The sequence below is a fragment of the Phodopus roborovskii genome, unplaced genomic scaffold (assembly GCF_943737965.1).
Source record: "Phodopus roborovskii unplaced genomic scaffold, PHOROB, whole genome shotgun sequence".
Lineage (NCBI taxonomy): Eukaryota > Metazoa > Chordata > Mammalia > Rodentia > Cricetidae > Phodopus > Phodopus roborovskii.
The window spans coordinates 7,919,013-7,933,379 of NW_026126625.1; the positions used below are offsets into that span (position 1 = coordinate 7,919,013).

Sequence of the window (14,367 nt, forward strand, 5' to 3'; positions counted from 1 at the left end):
ATTTTATGATTTGCCTATTTCTGGCCTGAAATGAATCTTTACTCTCAATATAGATTTTTCTGGACACCATTTCAATCTTTCTGTTTAGAAAATGGTGGATATAAACAAATGAGCGAAAACTCTGGAAATGGGTACAATCCCAGCCTTTACCTCCAGTGTATTATCTTTGGATAAAGCAGGCCCCAGCCATCAAGCTAGTTCTGGCCTCACCTTCCTCCCTTCCAGCATGCACCCAACAAGGGCTTTGTTCTTGGAGACAGGATTCCAGGACCTTGGATAAAGTTCACCCAGAACATCATCTCTTACTGGCTGTGAGACTGGACCCACCTTCCTTTTTTTCCCCCAGTCTCACACTAGCAGTATGGAGACTATTGAGTTGTGTGAGAAATAAAGTATTTGAATTAAATGTCAGGGAAAGGTATAGGGTCCCCAGCATCGGAGTGCCTGCAATACGCCATGGAGTGTCATCATCTGATGCTTTGTACACTGGCCTCCTTATTCCTCACTAATGTCATAGAGAGTGATAATGAGAATAAAAACCACAGTAAATAGTAATGATGTTAGCATTAGGTTAGATGGTCTACTACACACATGCAGCTCTGATACTGATGTACCTCATTTTACAAATAAGTAAGGGGACTCTCGGGGAGGTCAAGAGGGAGTTCTCCATAGGTTATGCAATCAGTAGGTAGCAGTAACAGATACTTTCCCTTGCAGAGGACCTATTTTATATCATTATGAAGGGATACTCAAGGATGGAGTGATGTCTCAAATGATAAAATGCTTGCCATGCTAGCATGAGGACCTGAGTTCAAATCCTCAGTGCCCACATGAAAACACAGGTGTAGCAGTGTGCACCCATAAGCCCAGTGTTGGGAAGGCAGAGGTAGGAGGAATGGCCAGCAATTTTGTGCAGAATCAATGAACTCCAACTTGGCTCAGTGAAGAGATCCTACCTCAAAATTAAAATAGAGAACAACAGAAGACACATGACATTGACCTCTGGCCTCTACATGCAGGCACACACATACAACACACATACACACATATACATGACACACACATACACCTACACACATGTTCAAATGCGAAGACCACATACACACAACATATACATATGTACACACACACACACACACACATACACATATATACACGCACACACACACAAAAGTATACATAGACCCCCATCCACCACACGCAGAGGAAATCTTGGAAAATATAATAGAACATTTAAGAGCATTAGCAATGATTTGTTTGAAGGACTCTTGATCATGAGCATGTATGGCTAGTGTGTGACGGCCGAGAACATAGGCTGTGTACATTTGGCTTGGTGGAGGGGAGCTAGGCCAGGACAAGGGGACCTTGGGCTTTCTCATGTAGGTTGTGCATTTCTGAGCTTCCATCCTTTCTCCTTTGCCAGTAGCTTTCTCCGTAGGCAAATTAAATGATAAGAAAGGTGATGCCCATCTGGCTTTTAGAAAGGCTGTTTCCAGAAACTCAATTCTCCAAGGCTGTAGAGTATCCCTCGTGCCTCTGTGGCCATGCGCCTGTGTTAGCCACTTTCTCGAAGTTTCTCTTGGGGTCCCCTTGTCACACATCCATTGTTGAGCTTTGCTGATTTGTAGGTGGAAATTTTGAGTGTAAAAGGGCCCTGTACTGTTTGTTTCCCAGGCACAGTTTCAAAAGAAAATAGCATTTTACAGCCTGCATTAATGGGAAATTACTTTCCATTAGGATTCTGAATGATTTGCCCATAATGTTTATAAAGGAAAGGAAAAATGTCAAGCATTTCACTAACAATTTTAAGCAGAGCTCTGAAGACTCTGCCAGAAATGGATTCCAAGAACATTTTCTTCATCATTTCTTCTTTCTAGAGAAGAAAAAAGAACAGAGTGATGAAAGGGTGTAGGCCAATTAGGCAGACTACATTGTGGGGCTGAAATGGAGTCATGAAATGGGTATCATGGCTAGGTGGTTAAAAGAGCAAATAAAGTGAGCCAGGGTGGAGGAGGGGGCTCACTGTGGAATGAGGGAGAGCAGAGGCCAAGTTCAGACCCTGGCTAGGAGAAAGGAGTGTCTGTCCAGGTCCCATGCACATGGTCACACTGTTTTATCAGCTCAAGTTGTCCCTTTGTCCCTAAAGAGAAAAGGAAGCCAAGGAAAGTCCCTGAGCTGAGCTCTGTACCTGGGTAGTTCTCCGAAGGTCCTGGATTAGAAAGCAGTGTGGCACTTGGGACCTGTGTTCCAAAACCTTCCCCATCCCTGGGACCTTGTCTTGAGGCTCTGAGTCGCCACTTACTCTACATTAAAATAGAGCGCAGGCTGTATTTTACCTTTTGGTTGTATATATTTGAGCAGTGTTGGAGGCATTAGGCAAAGGCTTTAATAGAAATTTAAGGGCAGACATTAGGAGAGAGGCATTGGGAAGGACAGTACATAGCCCAGACAAGAGCTCAGGCTTCCCTGCCACAGCCTCATATACTTAAAGTTTTGGTGGCATCCATTCATGAAGCTTTTTTCCCTTCTCTGCTGACATTCCTGGAGGTTCCAATTAATATTGTGACAGCTAAGGGTTAACAGGCCCCAGGCTGAGATCTGCATGAGTGGAGTGTACAGAGAAGGCTGAGGGTTGTTAAGAGATGTGTGCCATGGGCCGTCAGAACAGGCAAAATAAATCTCTCCAATGGCTTGTGTTAAGACATTCCACTTCTCGTTAGGTATAAAAGAGACTTTTATAAATTTCTTGACACTTTAAAGGCTGCTCAGAAATAGCTTCTAGAGCCCAAGTCATTCTTCTCATGGGCGCCAATCTCCTGGGATTACACTGGAAAATAAACATGTATTCAACAGGGAAAGGCAGGGCTTACAAGTTAAAAACGACATGCACTTTGCAATAGGAGCATACACATTTATTGACCTTAATTTCCGAAGAGGAAATTAAAATTTCACAGAGTCCTGAGGATGGAGTTCGTTCAGTCAGCAGGTTTGTCACCCCCTCCCCACCCCTTCCTCCACAGCCATTTCTGTGGCTCTCAGTAGTGGTTCTGACTTGTGTCATCACAAGGGTGACATAAACAAGGAGACAGGAATCCCACACTGTAGTTCAGACTCCCGCAGTTAGAGCCAACTTTGGGTAGATTACTGTGCTGAATGAAGGCGTTGGGCTCCCTATCCTCGGGTGCTTTGAGCTCTGAGCACTGTGTTTGTTATGTTGTCCCTGAGTACTTGGCATTCTTAACATTTTAAAACTTGTCAGGTTGAGCATTTAATATTTCTGATATTGAGAAGTCATTATTAGAAAGTAAACTGCAGCTGCCGATATGAGGAAGTACCTGAAGCCTTTTTGCTATTTTGCAAGCTAAAGAAGGCATTGGAAGGGAAAGGCTTTCTCACTGAATAGAAGAGTTCCCCAGAATTTGTCTTCGTGCTCTTCCATGGAAGTTTCTGAGAGCCATGAGACATAGCCTCTCACCTAGCTTTGGGGAATTTCAGTAGAACTTGGTGAAAATAGCTGTGTGATATTATCTCAAATGCAGGGTATGTTATAGTCATCTGTGTATTTCATAACAACATGGCTAGGCTAATATTTCAAACATCATAACATAAATATGGATATAGATGTTAATTTGTAAGGAACAGGATAGAAGTCCATTGTCTCTGGGGATTTTGAGCATGGCAGCTGTGTAGCACAGTTCCAGGGACTATATGACTTCACACAAATGACGTCCCTGAAGGAGTTATCTATAGCACTTCCCTTCATGGAGAATGAGAACCCAGCATGGCCAGGCCGGTCTTGGTGATTCTTAGAGGAACATCTGAAGCCCTATAGTTGTGCAGTCTTTTGATTTTCCAGTATTAGTGACTAACCCATGCTATACAAAACAAGTAGCTCTACCCAGGGACCTCCCAGCTGCTCCCTATGCCAGTCACCAGAAAGCCACTTCTGATGACAGTCATGTCTTTCCCAGTCCCCCTGTCTTGGCAAAAGTAACTCATAAACATTGGGTTTGGTTGTAGTTGAGGGGTCACCAGTCAGGGGGGTTGGGTAACTAAATGGGCTACCACTTCTGCATAATCTGTACCAATCATCTGAGCAGACAACTCTGGTCTTTGTTACAATGGAATACAAGCTTTTAAAAATTAAACTGAAGTGACAAACCTGTGTGTATGGTGAAGGGTTAGTGTAAGGTTAAAACAAATCACATGGCTTATTTCTATGATGATAATGAGTAGACTTGTATTCCCTGATTAGCAATTTCAGTAAATCACCTGTCACAACAAGTAGTGGACCATTATGCTAAAAAAAAAAAAAAAGCAAAGCAAAACAAAACAAAACAAAAAAACCAAAAACAATTTATAGACTTTACTTAGTAATTTACAACGTACCCATCATAGATTAAGATTGAAATTTTATGTTGTATAATCCCAGCACTTGGGAGGAAGAGCCCAGAAAATCAGAATAGGGAGTTTAAGGCTAGCTGGGGTGGAGACAGGCAGGAGGTGGGGGCAGAAGTTCAAGGAAATCGGGACTCCAGTGATCTATCCCAGAGCTGGGATCAAGGAAGAGCTAACTTCTGTCTAGTCTGATGAATACACATTGTAATTTAGACCCAGTGAAAACTAAATTTTGTGTGTGTCAGAGTTACACACCAATGTTGTGTCTTAGTCTGTTATGGGAAAAGTATTAGTCTTTAAAGAATTTAGAACTAAACTTGGAGATTATGGCTTTTGGAGAGAGAACCTGAACCAAATATGCACCTTCTAACTCAAAAGAAATAGTTTGTTACAGGCTGAGTATGAGTGCATGACCTAGAGCACACACTTGATTGTGTATGAGCCCGAGTTAGAAATAAACTTTTGGGGTTAGGTATGGAACTCCGTTTGCAGAGCCCATGCCTAGCTTGCACAAAGCCCTGGGTTGGTTCCCTAGTACTGTGTTAACTGGGCCTAGTGATTTGTTGTTACAATCCCAGGATTTTGGAAATAGAGTCCAGAGCATCAGAAGTTCAAGGTCATCTTCAACTACATAGGAAGTTTGAGGCCAACTTGGCCTAGAGACAAGATGGAGGAGGGGGATATGAGTGAGGGGAGGCACTGAGGAGAGGAGAGAAAAACAGAGAAGAGGCGAGGAAGAAAATGAATCGTGTTTTTGCCCCAGCAGAGATAAATTACTGAGTCAATTCTTCAGGTCTTAGGGTGACTGTCTTGTGGAGACAAGGCTTCCAGGATACTTGGGCTTCATTCCCTAGTGAAATGCTGACTCTGTCCACCAGCCAGGGTTTTTCTCTGAGGCTTAGGGGCCCTAGGTGTGTATGTAGCTTAAGTGACTAGGTGATGCTTCCGAGCATTTGGACATGAGAAAATGAAGAGAATGGAAGGCAAGTCGCATACTCACCCCTACCTCAGCCGCAGCCAAGAAGGCGGGAAGGGGCTTGGGATTCAGAGGGCTACAGTCCCATCTCTGTCACTTTGTACCTCTGGGTCCCTCACTTTGTACCTCTGGGTCCCCATTTTGTCCTCTGGAGAGCAGGGGTAGAATTATTCTAAGGATAAAATTAAAGCCTAATTTAGAGGTGCTGTGCATGGTACTTGCTACAGTGTAAGAGCCCACAACACAGCCACTGGTGATACTACATAACTGGTTGTCTGATTTCCCAGCCTACCACAGACTGAAGGCAGCAGATTAGAAGGGCCTGAGGGACTGCTTCGGGAAGGTCCACTGGCAGCGGGAAAAAGTGACAGGCCGCAACCCCAGCTACAAGGGAGGCAAGAAAAAAGCTATATATATATATATATTTAAAAAACAAAACAAAAACAAACAAAAATGGGAACAAAATCTCAAAAGACACAACAGTTTGGGGCATTTACTAAAAGACAAAGAGCCCTCCTCAGGTCAGTAGCTTTCTGGAGACCTCATGCCTTGTCCTTCCACAGGACTCTGCTGACAGTAGGTACTGTAAGTTCTCGTTCCATTCCTGACTCCCAGAAAGTAGGTGTGTGTGAAGGGGATCAAGTGTGCCTTTCATTCATGGTGCCTCCACGGAGTGCTTCCTGAGTCCTGAAATCCCTGGAATCCGGGCCAGCAGAGGAGAGGGGGAGACCCCCTTTGGTGGTCTGAAAGATAGTCAAGATCTTACCCTTTTCCCACCCGAGAAGAGTGTCCCCTGCTCACCACCCCTTCAACCTTCACCTCCCTCAAAGTCATGTGTGGAAAACAGCATTTGAGAACAGCTCCCCAGCCCGTGGAAGGGGAATGGGAGGAGGGAGGAGGAAGAAGGGAGGAGGGGTGAGGGAGGAGGGAGGAGGGAGGAGGGGTGAGGGAGGAGGGAGGAGGGAGAACAAATCAGGTGTTTGCTCTGATGCAGTGCCTACACTGGCATCTAGGAAGTGGATGCGGTTTCAGACTGCAGGCTCCAGGCACTAGGGAAGGACATCCCTTGAGGGTGGGTGGGTTTCAGACAGAGGAGGGTGTGCTTGGCTTTCGGAGCTCCCTGATACGTTCGGCTGAGGACCTGAGCTCAGCTGAAGTGCAGGGATTGGCTCAGATGAAGAGAGGAGTTAAGGTTGGCTGGGACATAGAGAGGGGACAAACCTTCCCACAGCTACTCAGAGATGCACAAGGTAGAGTGGTCCTCAGAGTGGACTCTGCCTCTGGGCGGGAGTCAGAATTCAGCACTGCCTTTGGTATCCCTTCCCCTGGAGGGAAATGGTAGTGACTAGCATTGAATTAAATCCATTGTCTCTGAGGCTGAGTGCCACTGTGGCCACACACATGGTGAATACTAACACCTGAGAGGTTTGCAGCAAGGTAAGATGGGCATTATGAGATTGGACAAGTACACTGGAAGAATTTCCCTGAGGTTAAGATGGAACCCTCCATTGTTAGAAAGTGGATCACATCATTGCCGAGGCAAGCAAGGTTTGTTTTAGGAAGGATGTGATTTCCATCTCTATTGTCTATTGTGTATGTCTGATAGAAAACTCTCTCTCACACACATAATGGTGTGGAGTAGAGCTTTAATAATATTTGAGGGAGGGAGAGAGAGGAGAGAGGAGAGTATCCTACCTCTCCTCTAGTATTACACTAAGGCCAGGTCTCAGAAGCAAGACAAAATAAACAAGGTCTCCTGAGGGTGGGTAGGAGAGGCTGTGGCTTCCCCAGTGGACTCCATGGGGTCCTGGGTGACTGCTCCCTGATCTAGAACACACAGACTTGCACTAGCCAGTACCACTTGTATGCACATTTTACCCATGATTCTGGTTGCCAACAACTGCATGCAAGGGCAGGGATGGAGGGGGACTCGGGGCTCAGAGGCCACAAGGCAGAGATGGGATGCTGGCTGAAAGGCGTTTTCTTGCCAGGAGTTTTGTGGGAAGGTGCTTGTGTCTGGCAGTGGGAAACCACACATTTAGGCATCTTTCAGATGGGTATCTCAGACGCTGAGGAAGCAGAGATGGTCTTGGCTGGCTTCCAGTTCTGTCTTCCCTGATGTGGGTTTTGTGTCCTGGAAGGCCCAGCCACTTTCTCTCAGGTGGGTAGAAATTTTATTTCTCTAGCTGGGCTTGCTATGAGTCTCCATTTAACCAGCAGCGGAAACAGCTCCATCTTTTTTCCATTTCCACCATTTGCCAAAATTGGAAAGAGAGAGAGAGAGAGAGAAAAAAAGATTAATCTTTTTTCCATTTCTTTTAATGGAAAAAAAATGTAATTTTGCCATTTCAAGGTCTTCCAATGAAAAGCATAGATGGCCCATTTATAACTGTTCAGAGACGAACCCCTTCTTGGAGCTGGTGGTTTTCCTTAACTGTGTCCTTATTCCCTTGTCCATCCTAAGCTGTTGTCCAAATGCACAGGGGAGCTGATGGGGATTGAGGGCTGTACATGTGGAGGCTTGCTTCCTCGGGGCCTGGCATTGGGGCTGGTCTCTGCTCTGTCCCACCTCTTGAGAAGCCAGGTGTGTGTGCTGAGCATCTGTGAAGTTCTCCAGGTGGCCCAAGGACCCACTCATGCTAGCACTTGAGAGATCTGTCCACATTCCGTTAGGAGCGAGTGGTGGTTACACCACATTTTTCCATGGCTCAGAGCACTTCGGGAGCCTGCCTTGACCCAGAGTTCTAGTGGGAAGTGGGGCTGATGGCTGGTGTCATCCTCTGGCTGTAATCTAGGAAACATTTCCATGCTATGGGCCACTGTCTTCTCTCTCCATGTCCTTACCCCCACTAGGAAGTGTTCTCTTTTCTAAGTAGCAAGACACAGCCCCCATCTCTATGGGTTGAATAAAATATATAGGCTCCATAGATCTTCAAGCCTTGGTTCTTTGATACCAGAGTCTGTTTCCTAAATCTTACAAAATGTGCCTGGCCTCTGGCGCAGAAGTCTGAAAGCTTTTACTGTCACGGCATTTCACAAACGAAACAGCAACATTTCAGAACTTACACGCTATACATGGACTATTTGGTTCATGTCCAGGCTCTGGGCTCCCTCTATAGCAGGGAGACTTGATTGGTGGAGGGCTCCAGGTAACAAAAAAGACCCAGGATGAAAACTGTATCAGGAAAATTTTCAGAATTTTGTATTTCCACAAGAGTGGTTCAGGCTAGCCCAAGTTCTGATTATGTTCATTGGCAAATGTCTCTGCATCCAAGGAGTGTGCTTGGTATCAAGGCAGTGCAGAAAGTGGGTAAAGGTCTCCAGACTCTGTTATGGAGTCTTTCTTCCTAGTAGTCTCATGAGATGCTCTCCATATAGTTTCTATTTGCTGGTGATGTGTGTGCCAGCCACTGCCTCTCTGGGAATGTCAAAGTGGGCAACATGGGCAATATGATAGAGGCCCTTGCCTGTGATGAATGAACTGAGAAGTGAGTCATGTGTCTGTTTCCTCATGAGTTAGTTCAGTGTGTGTGTGTGTGTGTGTGTGTTGTGTGTGGTGTGTGTGTGTGTGTGTGTGTGTGTGTGTGTGAGCCTGTGCATGTATGCACTTACAAGTTGGCTTGGTCAACTGTCTCTTACTTAGAACATGCTTTGGCCATTGGAGGAGCTTGATAGAGTAAGTGGAAGGGAAAACTAGATAATGAGCCCCACAGTCAGTGTGATAACCCACAGTGTCTCAGCCACATGAGAGATCATGTAGAAGGTGACCTAGAGTGAGGTAGGCCATGGTTTGGGGTCTGGATCCTTGATGTTTCTTTCTGGCTTGATAGTAGGCCATTGTGACCTCTTCAATGGGAGGGTTTGTGCAGGACTGCATGCTTGCCTCCTGTCTGGGCAGTGTGTTTGAGGAGTGGCTTTCTGAGCCCACTGAGACTGTCCCACCTGTCTCCTCGGTGGCAGAAATGTGGAGAAACCTAGTCATCTTTTCATGCCACACTAAAATCGTTGTTCCTCAGTGATGCTAACCCTGACTCACAGCCCCACGTTTTCAGTGCGCAATCCTGCCCCACTTCGTTTCTGTGTGACCGAAGAAAAGTGCAAAATCCTCTGGTGGAAACTCAGTTCCTTAGAGCTTTGAAATCACTGAATGTTATTCTTTAAAATTAGAACAATGAAACTAAGCCCCAGTGTTTCAATTTGTCTCTCTGGCTGCCATCAGTATAACAAAAGGAATTTACTGACTGGTGCTGGGGTGAGGTCTCTCCTGGAAGGACTTGCAAGTGCTATAAACTTCCAAAAGGTCCCAGATGTCACTGTGTGGTTAGTCCCAGGTTCTGAGAAGTTGGTCAGCCTACAGGTCACCCAAAGGGTGGGTGCTGCCTCTCAGCAGAGGGAGAGGCCTCATCACTATTGCTCTTTCTTTCTCTTGCCCAGCTGCTGAAGCTCCATACCCTTCCAGGCATAACCGTGGATGCAGGGAAGGTTGCAGTGCTGGTGGTTCTCAGTCCCCGTCCCCCAGGTTGGCAGGATCTGGAAATTTTAAAAAGAGAGCCTGCGTTGCTAGACCTGCTTTAACAGGTCTCTGGGAGTCACCCTTGGCCAACCACAGGAATACCTGAATCCATTCCCCTTCTTCCTCTCTGGATTTTCCTCTTGTTTACTTTATGTGAGTGCCAGAGATTTGGTGAGGAAGGAATACAATCTCCTACAGAACGTCAACTCTCATGTGAAGTCTAAAGGTGGGAAGGGAGGCCTTGTCTTAGTTACTGCTTTGTTGCTGTGAAGAGACATCCTGACCCAAAGGCACCTTGTACACATTTGAGGCTTGCTGACTTGCTGACAATTTCAGAGTTAGTCCATGACTGTCATGGTGGGAAACATGGTGGCAGGCAGGAAGCAGAGAGATGAGAAAGACTAGGCTTAGTGGGCACTTTTGGAACCTAAAGCCTTCGCCAGTGGCACACTTGCTGTATAACAAGGCCACACTCCTAGTCCTTCCTAAACAGTCTACCAACTGGGAACCAGACATTCAAATATGTGAGCCTCATTTTAAACCACAACTAGCCTAATGGCAACAGAAAAAGGATATAAAAATGGAAACCATAAAATTGAATGGAGAAGGAAAAACATTTCAGTCAGGATACTGGAAATTGGTTTTGCTCTGGGAGCTCCACTACTTTTCTAGAATGACCTCTGTTGGCTCTGTGTTCAGGAAGGAGCCCAGGGGAACCATTCACATTAGGAGGTAGCTGTTGGCGGCAGAGAGTCTCCCAATCTCTTTTTGGATGACTGATTTCCAACTACTACCTATGGCCTTCCTAGGAGTGTACAGTCTGGATTGGGATTTAGCATCCTTCCAACCCATCCCTAGAGACAGTCTTGGTGTCATCAGTGGTCCATGCTTCTAACCTTTTTCCAACCAATGTATCATCTCACTTTGTCAAGGCCCCTCAGCTCTTGCCTGTCATTACAACTTCAGCTACTCACAGGGGACTATGGGAACCTCTGAGGTTCTGAAAGGGCCGCTGAGAGCTGGAGCAGGAAGCCATGTCTAGCCCTAGACATGCTAAGCCCATTATCTTAAACTAGCCTAGATCATGCCCTGTGTTCATAGACTCAGGGAATTTGTGGAAAATCTTCAAAATATTTAAGATGAAATATTTACCTTCAAAAATTGAAGTCAATATAACTGTGTTTCCCATGCCTGCTGAAGGCATTTCACTTAAGTACAGGCACAGAAATATTAAAACAGTAGCAAGTGTACCCTGCCACAGATTGAAAATGTGATGCTTGAATTACTGTGGCCTTTTCAAATGCACAGCCATTTAAAATGTCTCTTAAAATTAATTTTATTACTACTCAGAGGGAAAAACAGCAAGCATAATCTAGTCAAAATGGAAACTATACAGTGGCATTAAAGTTTACCTGCATGACTGTAAAAACAGCTAGGGAATTCTATAATGGAATAGTGGCCGCGAACTTGCTTTACTTAGCATTTACTTTAAAGCTATAGTATGAAAAGAGATATGTTACTTTACTAAATGGGTCAATTGAGCCAAATTGAAAATCTCAAAATAGACCATGGGGCTCATGATAATTAAATGATAAAGCCAGGTGTGATGGTAAGTACACACATGTAACACCAACACTTGGGAAGTGGAGGCAGGAGGGTCCCTTTGAGTTCAAGGTCAGCCTGGGCTATGCAGGAGTACTCTCAACAATAAGATATAAAAGTAGTATTTGAAATCAGTGAAGAAAATGCATCATTTTAAAAATTGTAACTGCTTCAGTGTTATAAAATAAAAAGTTCCCCATTTTGCCCAAATCTAAATGGATTAAAAACAAAAGTTGTAACATGAAAAAAAATTGAATTAAAATTCTCAAATAAAATTCTGTTCACGGAGTGTGGAGAGATGGCTCAGTGGTTAAGAGCACTGGCTGCTCTTCCAGAGAACCTGGGTTCAATTCCCAGCACCCACATGGCAGACAGCTCAAGACTCTCTGTAATTCAAGGGGTTTTCCTAACTCTCACTCAGATATATATGCAGGTAAAATACCAATGTACCTAAATTAAAAATAAAGAAATTATAAAGAAATTCTGTTCAATAACCATATGTGGCTATGGAGGATAATCTATGAATGAAAATCTTCATTTACCTTTCTTTACTGTCCTGAAATTATATATTCCAAAGGAAAATAGGAAACTTAGTACTTTCCCAGTTGCCAGCACAAACTGTAAAAAATAAAACATACAAACACACAGAAGCTGGGAATACTTTGTATCAGTTGGCAATAGAAGGCCAGTGTTTGGATTATATGAGGGCTTATAATGTGTTAAGATGGAGATAGGATATTAAATTGATAGCAAATGTCAAGCATTTTGGCAAACTTCATGTTCTATGATGATCAAATCCTGTTCTATGCAGTCACTCAGGATAAAGTGCAGATGTTTGTGTATGTCAAGATAGAGCTGTCTATCAAAACTGACAAAGACTAAAAGAGACAGGAAGAGGAAAGAGGGTGGGAAGGAAGGATGAAGGGAGGGAGCAGGGAAGAGGAGAGATGAGAAAAGACAGAAGCAAGGCTAGGAGCAAAGACAAAGAAGGGAGGGAGGGAGGGAGGGTTGCACATGTCCAATTATAGATTTGATAAGGCCAGGTGAGCTCAGAACAGACTGGCCATAATAGGTACCAACAATAGAGGAAAATCGATACAGGTGGCAGCTGGCCAGTAGCCAGTGGTCATGTGTGGGGTCAGCTTCTCTCTCAGTACTAAATACAAAAATATCATTCAATAAAAGCAAATATATGGTAATATATCCATTTATATATTCATACAGATGCCTGGCATTCGCAGGCTTCATGCTGGTTTTCTCTCAGTCAGTAAGTTAGAGTTGACTTGTCTCAAATCTGCCTGCACATTTTCTCTTTTATAGTGACCATGTTTTAGTGTTGGGGCAAGATAATTGTGAGAGCTCTGGGCTTGACCATATTAGTCTGCTCTGTGAATATTCCTGATCCTGTTCTGCTCCTCTCTTCTGGTCCCCGTGTCACCACCTCAGCACTCCTAGGCTTGTGTAACACACCACCTCAACTTTGTCCTTTAGCTTTCCCAAGTACCATCCCTTCACCACAAGAAAAGTCTAAGCGTTCTGGAGACAGGACTGAGGCCTTGTGATTTACTTTTCCCCTTGGGCTGTGGGCCAAGTTGAGTGGAGATGGGCAGGTCATGTGTCTTCTTCCTCAGAGGACTGGGAAGACAGGTACTGGGTATGGGAGTTGCCTGAGGCAGCTGGACAGCTGGGAAGGCTGGAGGAGGCCAGGGACCACAAACAGTACCTGAGAGCGATGGAAGCCAGCTTTGGGGTGGGCCAGGAGCAGACACAGGCTCCTCCCCCACTTCTTGTTTCCCTGGGTGATTGTTGTGTTAACCTGTACTTTTTGTCTCCGTATCACATGGACAGGTACTCACATTCCCGCGGACCAACCCTGCTGTCGTGGTCTCTATGACTTTGAGCCAGAAAACCAAGGAGAATTAGGATTTAAAGAAGGGGACATCATTACATTAACCAATCAGATAGATGAAAACTGGTATGAAGGAATGCTACGTGGGGAATCCGGCTTCTTCCCCATTAATTATGTGGAAGTCATTGTGCCTTTACCTCGGTAAATGTGTCTTTTGGACCTAATTTCATAACTGAAATGAATTTGCACCAGGGTTCTCTCAGTGTGACATTCTGTGACATCCTCACCCTCTGGCCCACTTAATCACTTTTGTATGTGTGTTTTCTTTATAATGTATTTTGTATCAATTTAATTTGTATAACTGATTCCTTTGTCTTAACTCATAAAGATAGTTTTCTTCTTGTTCTAAAAAGTCATTGGTTAAATGTATTTGCTTCCTGTTGCTAAAAAAAAAAGTAAATTGCACCCATTACAGATATGTGAAAGAATGGCCTGTATAGTCCTTAGCTGCAGTGGAATGCACCCTTTGCAGCTAAGAAAGCTAAAGTTTGTTTCTTGAGGTTTTGATGGCATCCAGTCTTTACCTGTTTCAACTTACCTGTGAACAGCCCAATAAACATGACACGCTGTGTTCATTAAAGAGTATGGTTATTTTTTGTTAAATTATTTTTTAAGCATGGACTTCATCACAAACTTCTCCTGTGCCCCTTGGGCTCTGACTGAGTGATGGATGCTGGCATACAAGCTCATCAGTTCCTGGGAGCTGCTCTGTTGATCACCGGCATTTGCAACAAAATCCCCAGAGGCCAGATTGGTCACCTAAGGTGACCTAAGTCAGGTTTTCTAGTCTCCTGAGCTGGCTTTCTTAACAAGTGTGTGTGTGTGTGTGTGTGTGTGTGTGTGTGTGTGTGTGTGCCTGCCTTGTACATTATGTGTGTGCCCACACGCCTTGTACATTCAGTGTAATTCTTAGCATTCACTGGGTATTTATTATATGCCACGTGCTGTTCTAAGCAGCTTCTGTGAAAT

At 44.5% G+C, this 14,367-nt stretch overlaps 1 protein-coding gene across 3 annotated transcripts in view; it reads left to right on the top strand.

Moving 5' to 3' along the window:
* Positions 1-13,978, top strand: part of Sh3gl3 (SH3 domain containing GRB2 like 3, endophilin A3) — a 120,035-nt gene extending 106,057 nt beyond the window's left edge. For 2 of the 3 annotated variants that reach the window (XM_051206603.1, XM_051206604.1), the window contains exon 9: positions 13,338-13,978. In XM_051206603.1, coding sequence (XP_051062560.1) covers positions 13,338-13,543 — 206 coding nt within the window. In that variant the 3' untranslated portion in view covers positions 13,544-13,978. Of the gene's footprint in view, positions 1-5,661; positions 5,790-13,337 lie in introns of those variants that run through there. The other variant, XM_051206605.1, reaches the window with a different exon arrangement.
* The last annotated feature ends 389 nt before the right edge of the window (positions 13,979-14,367 follow it).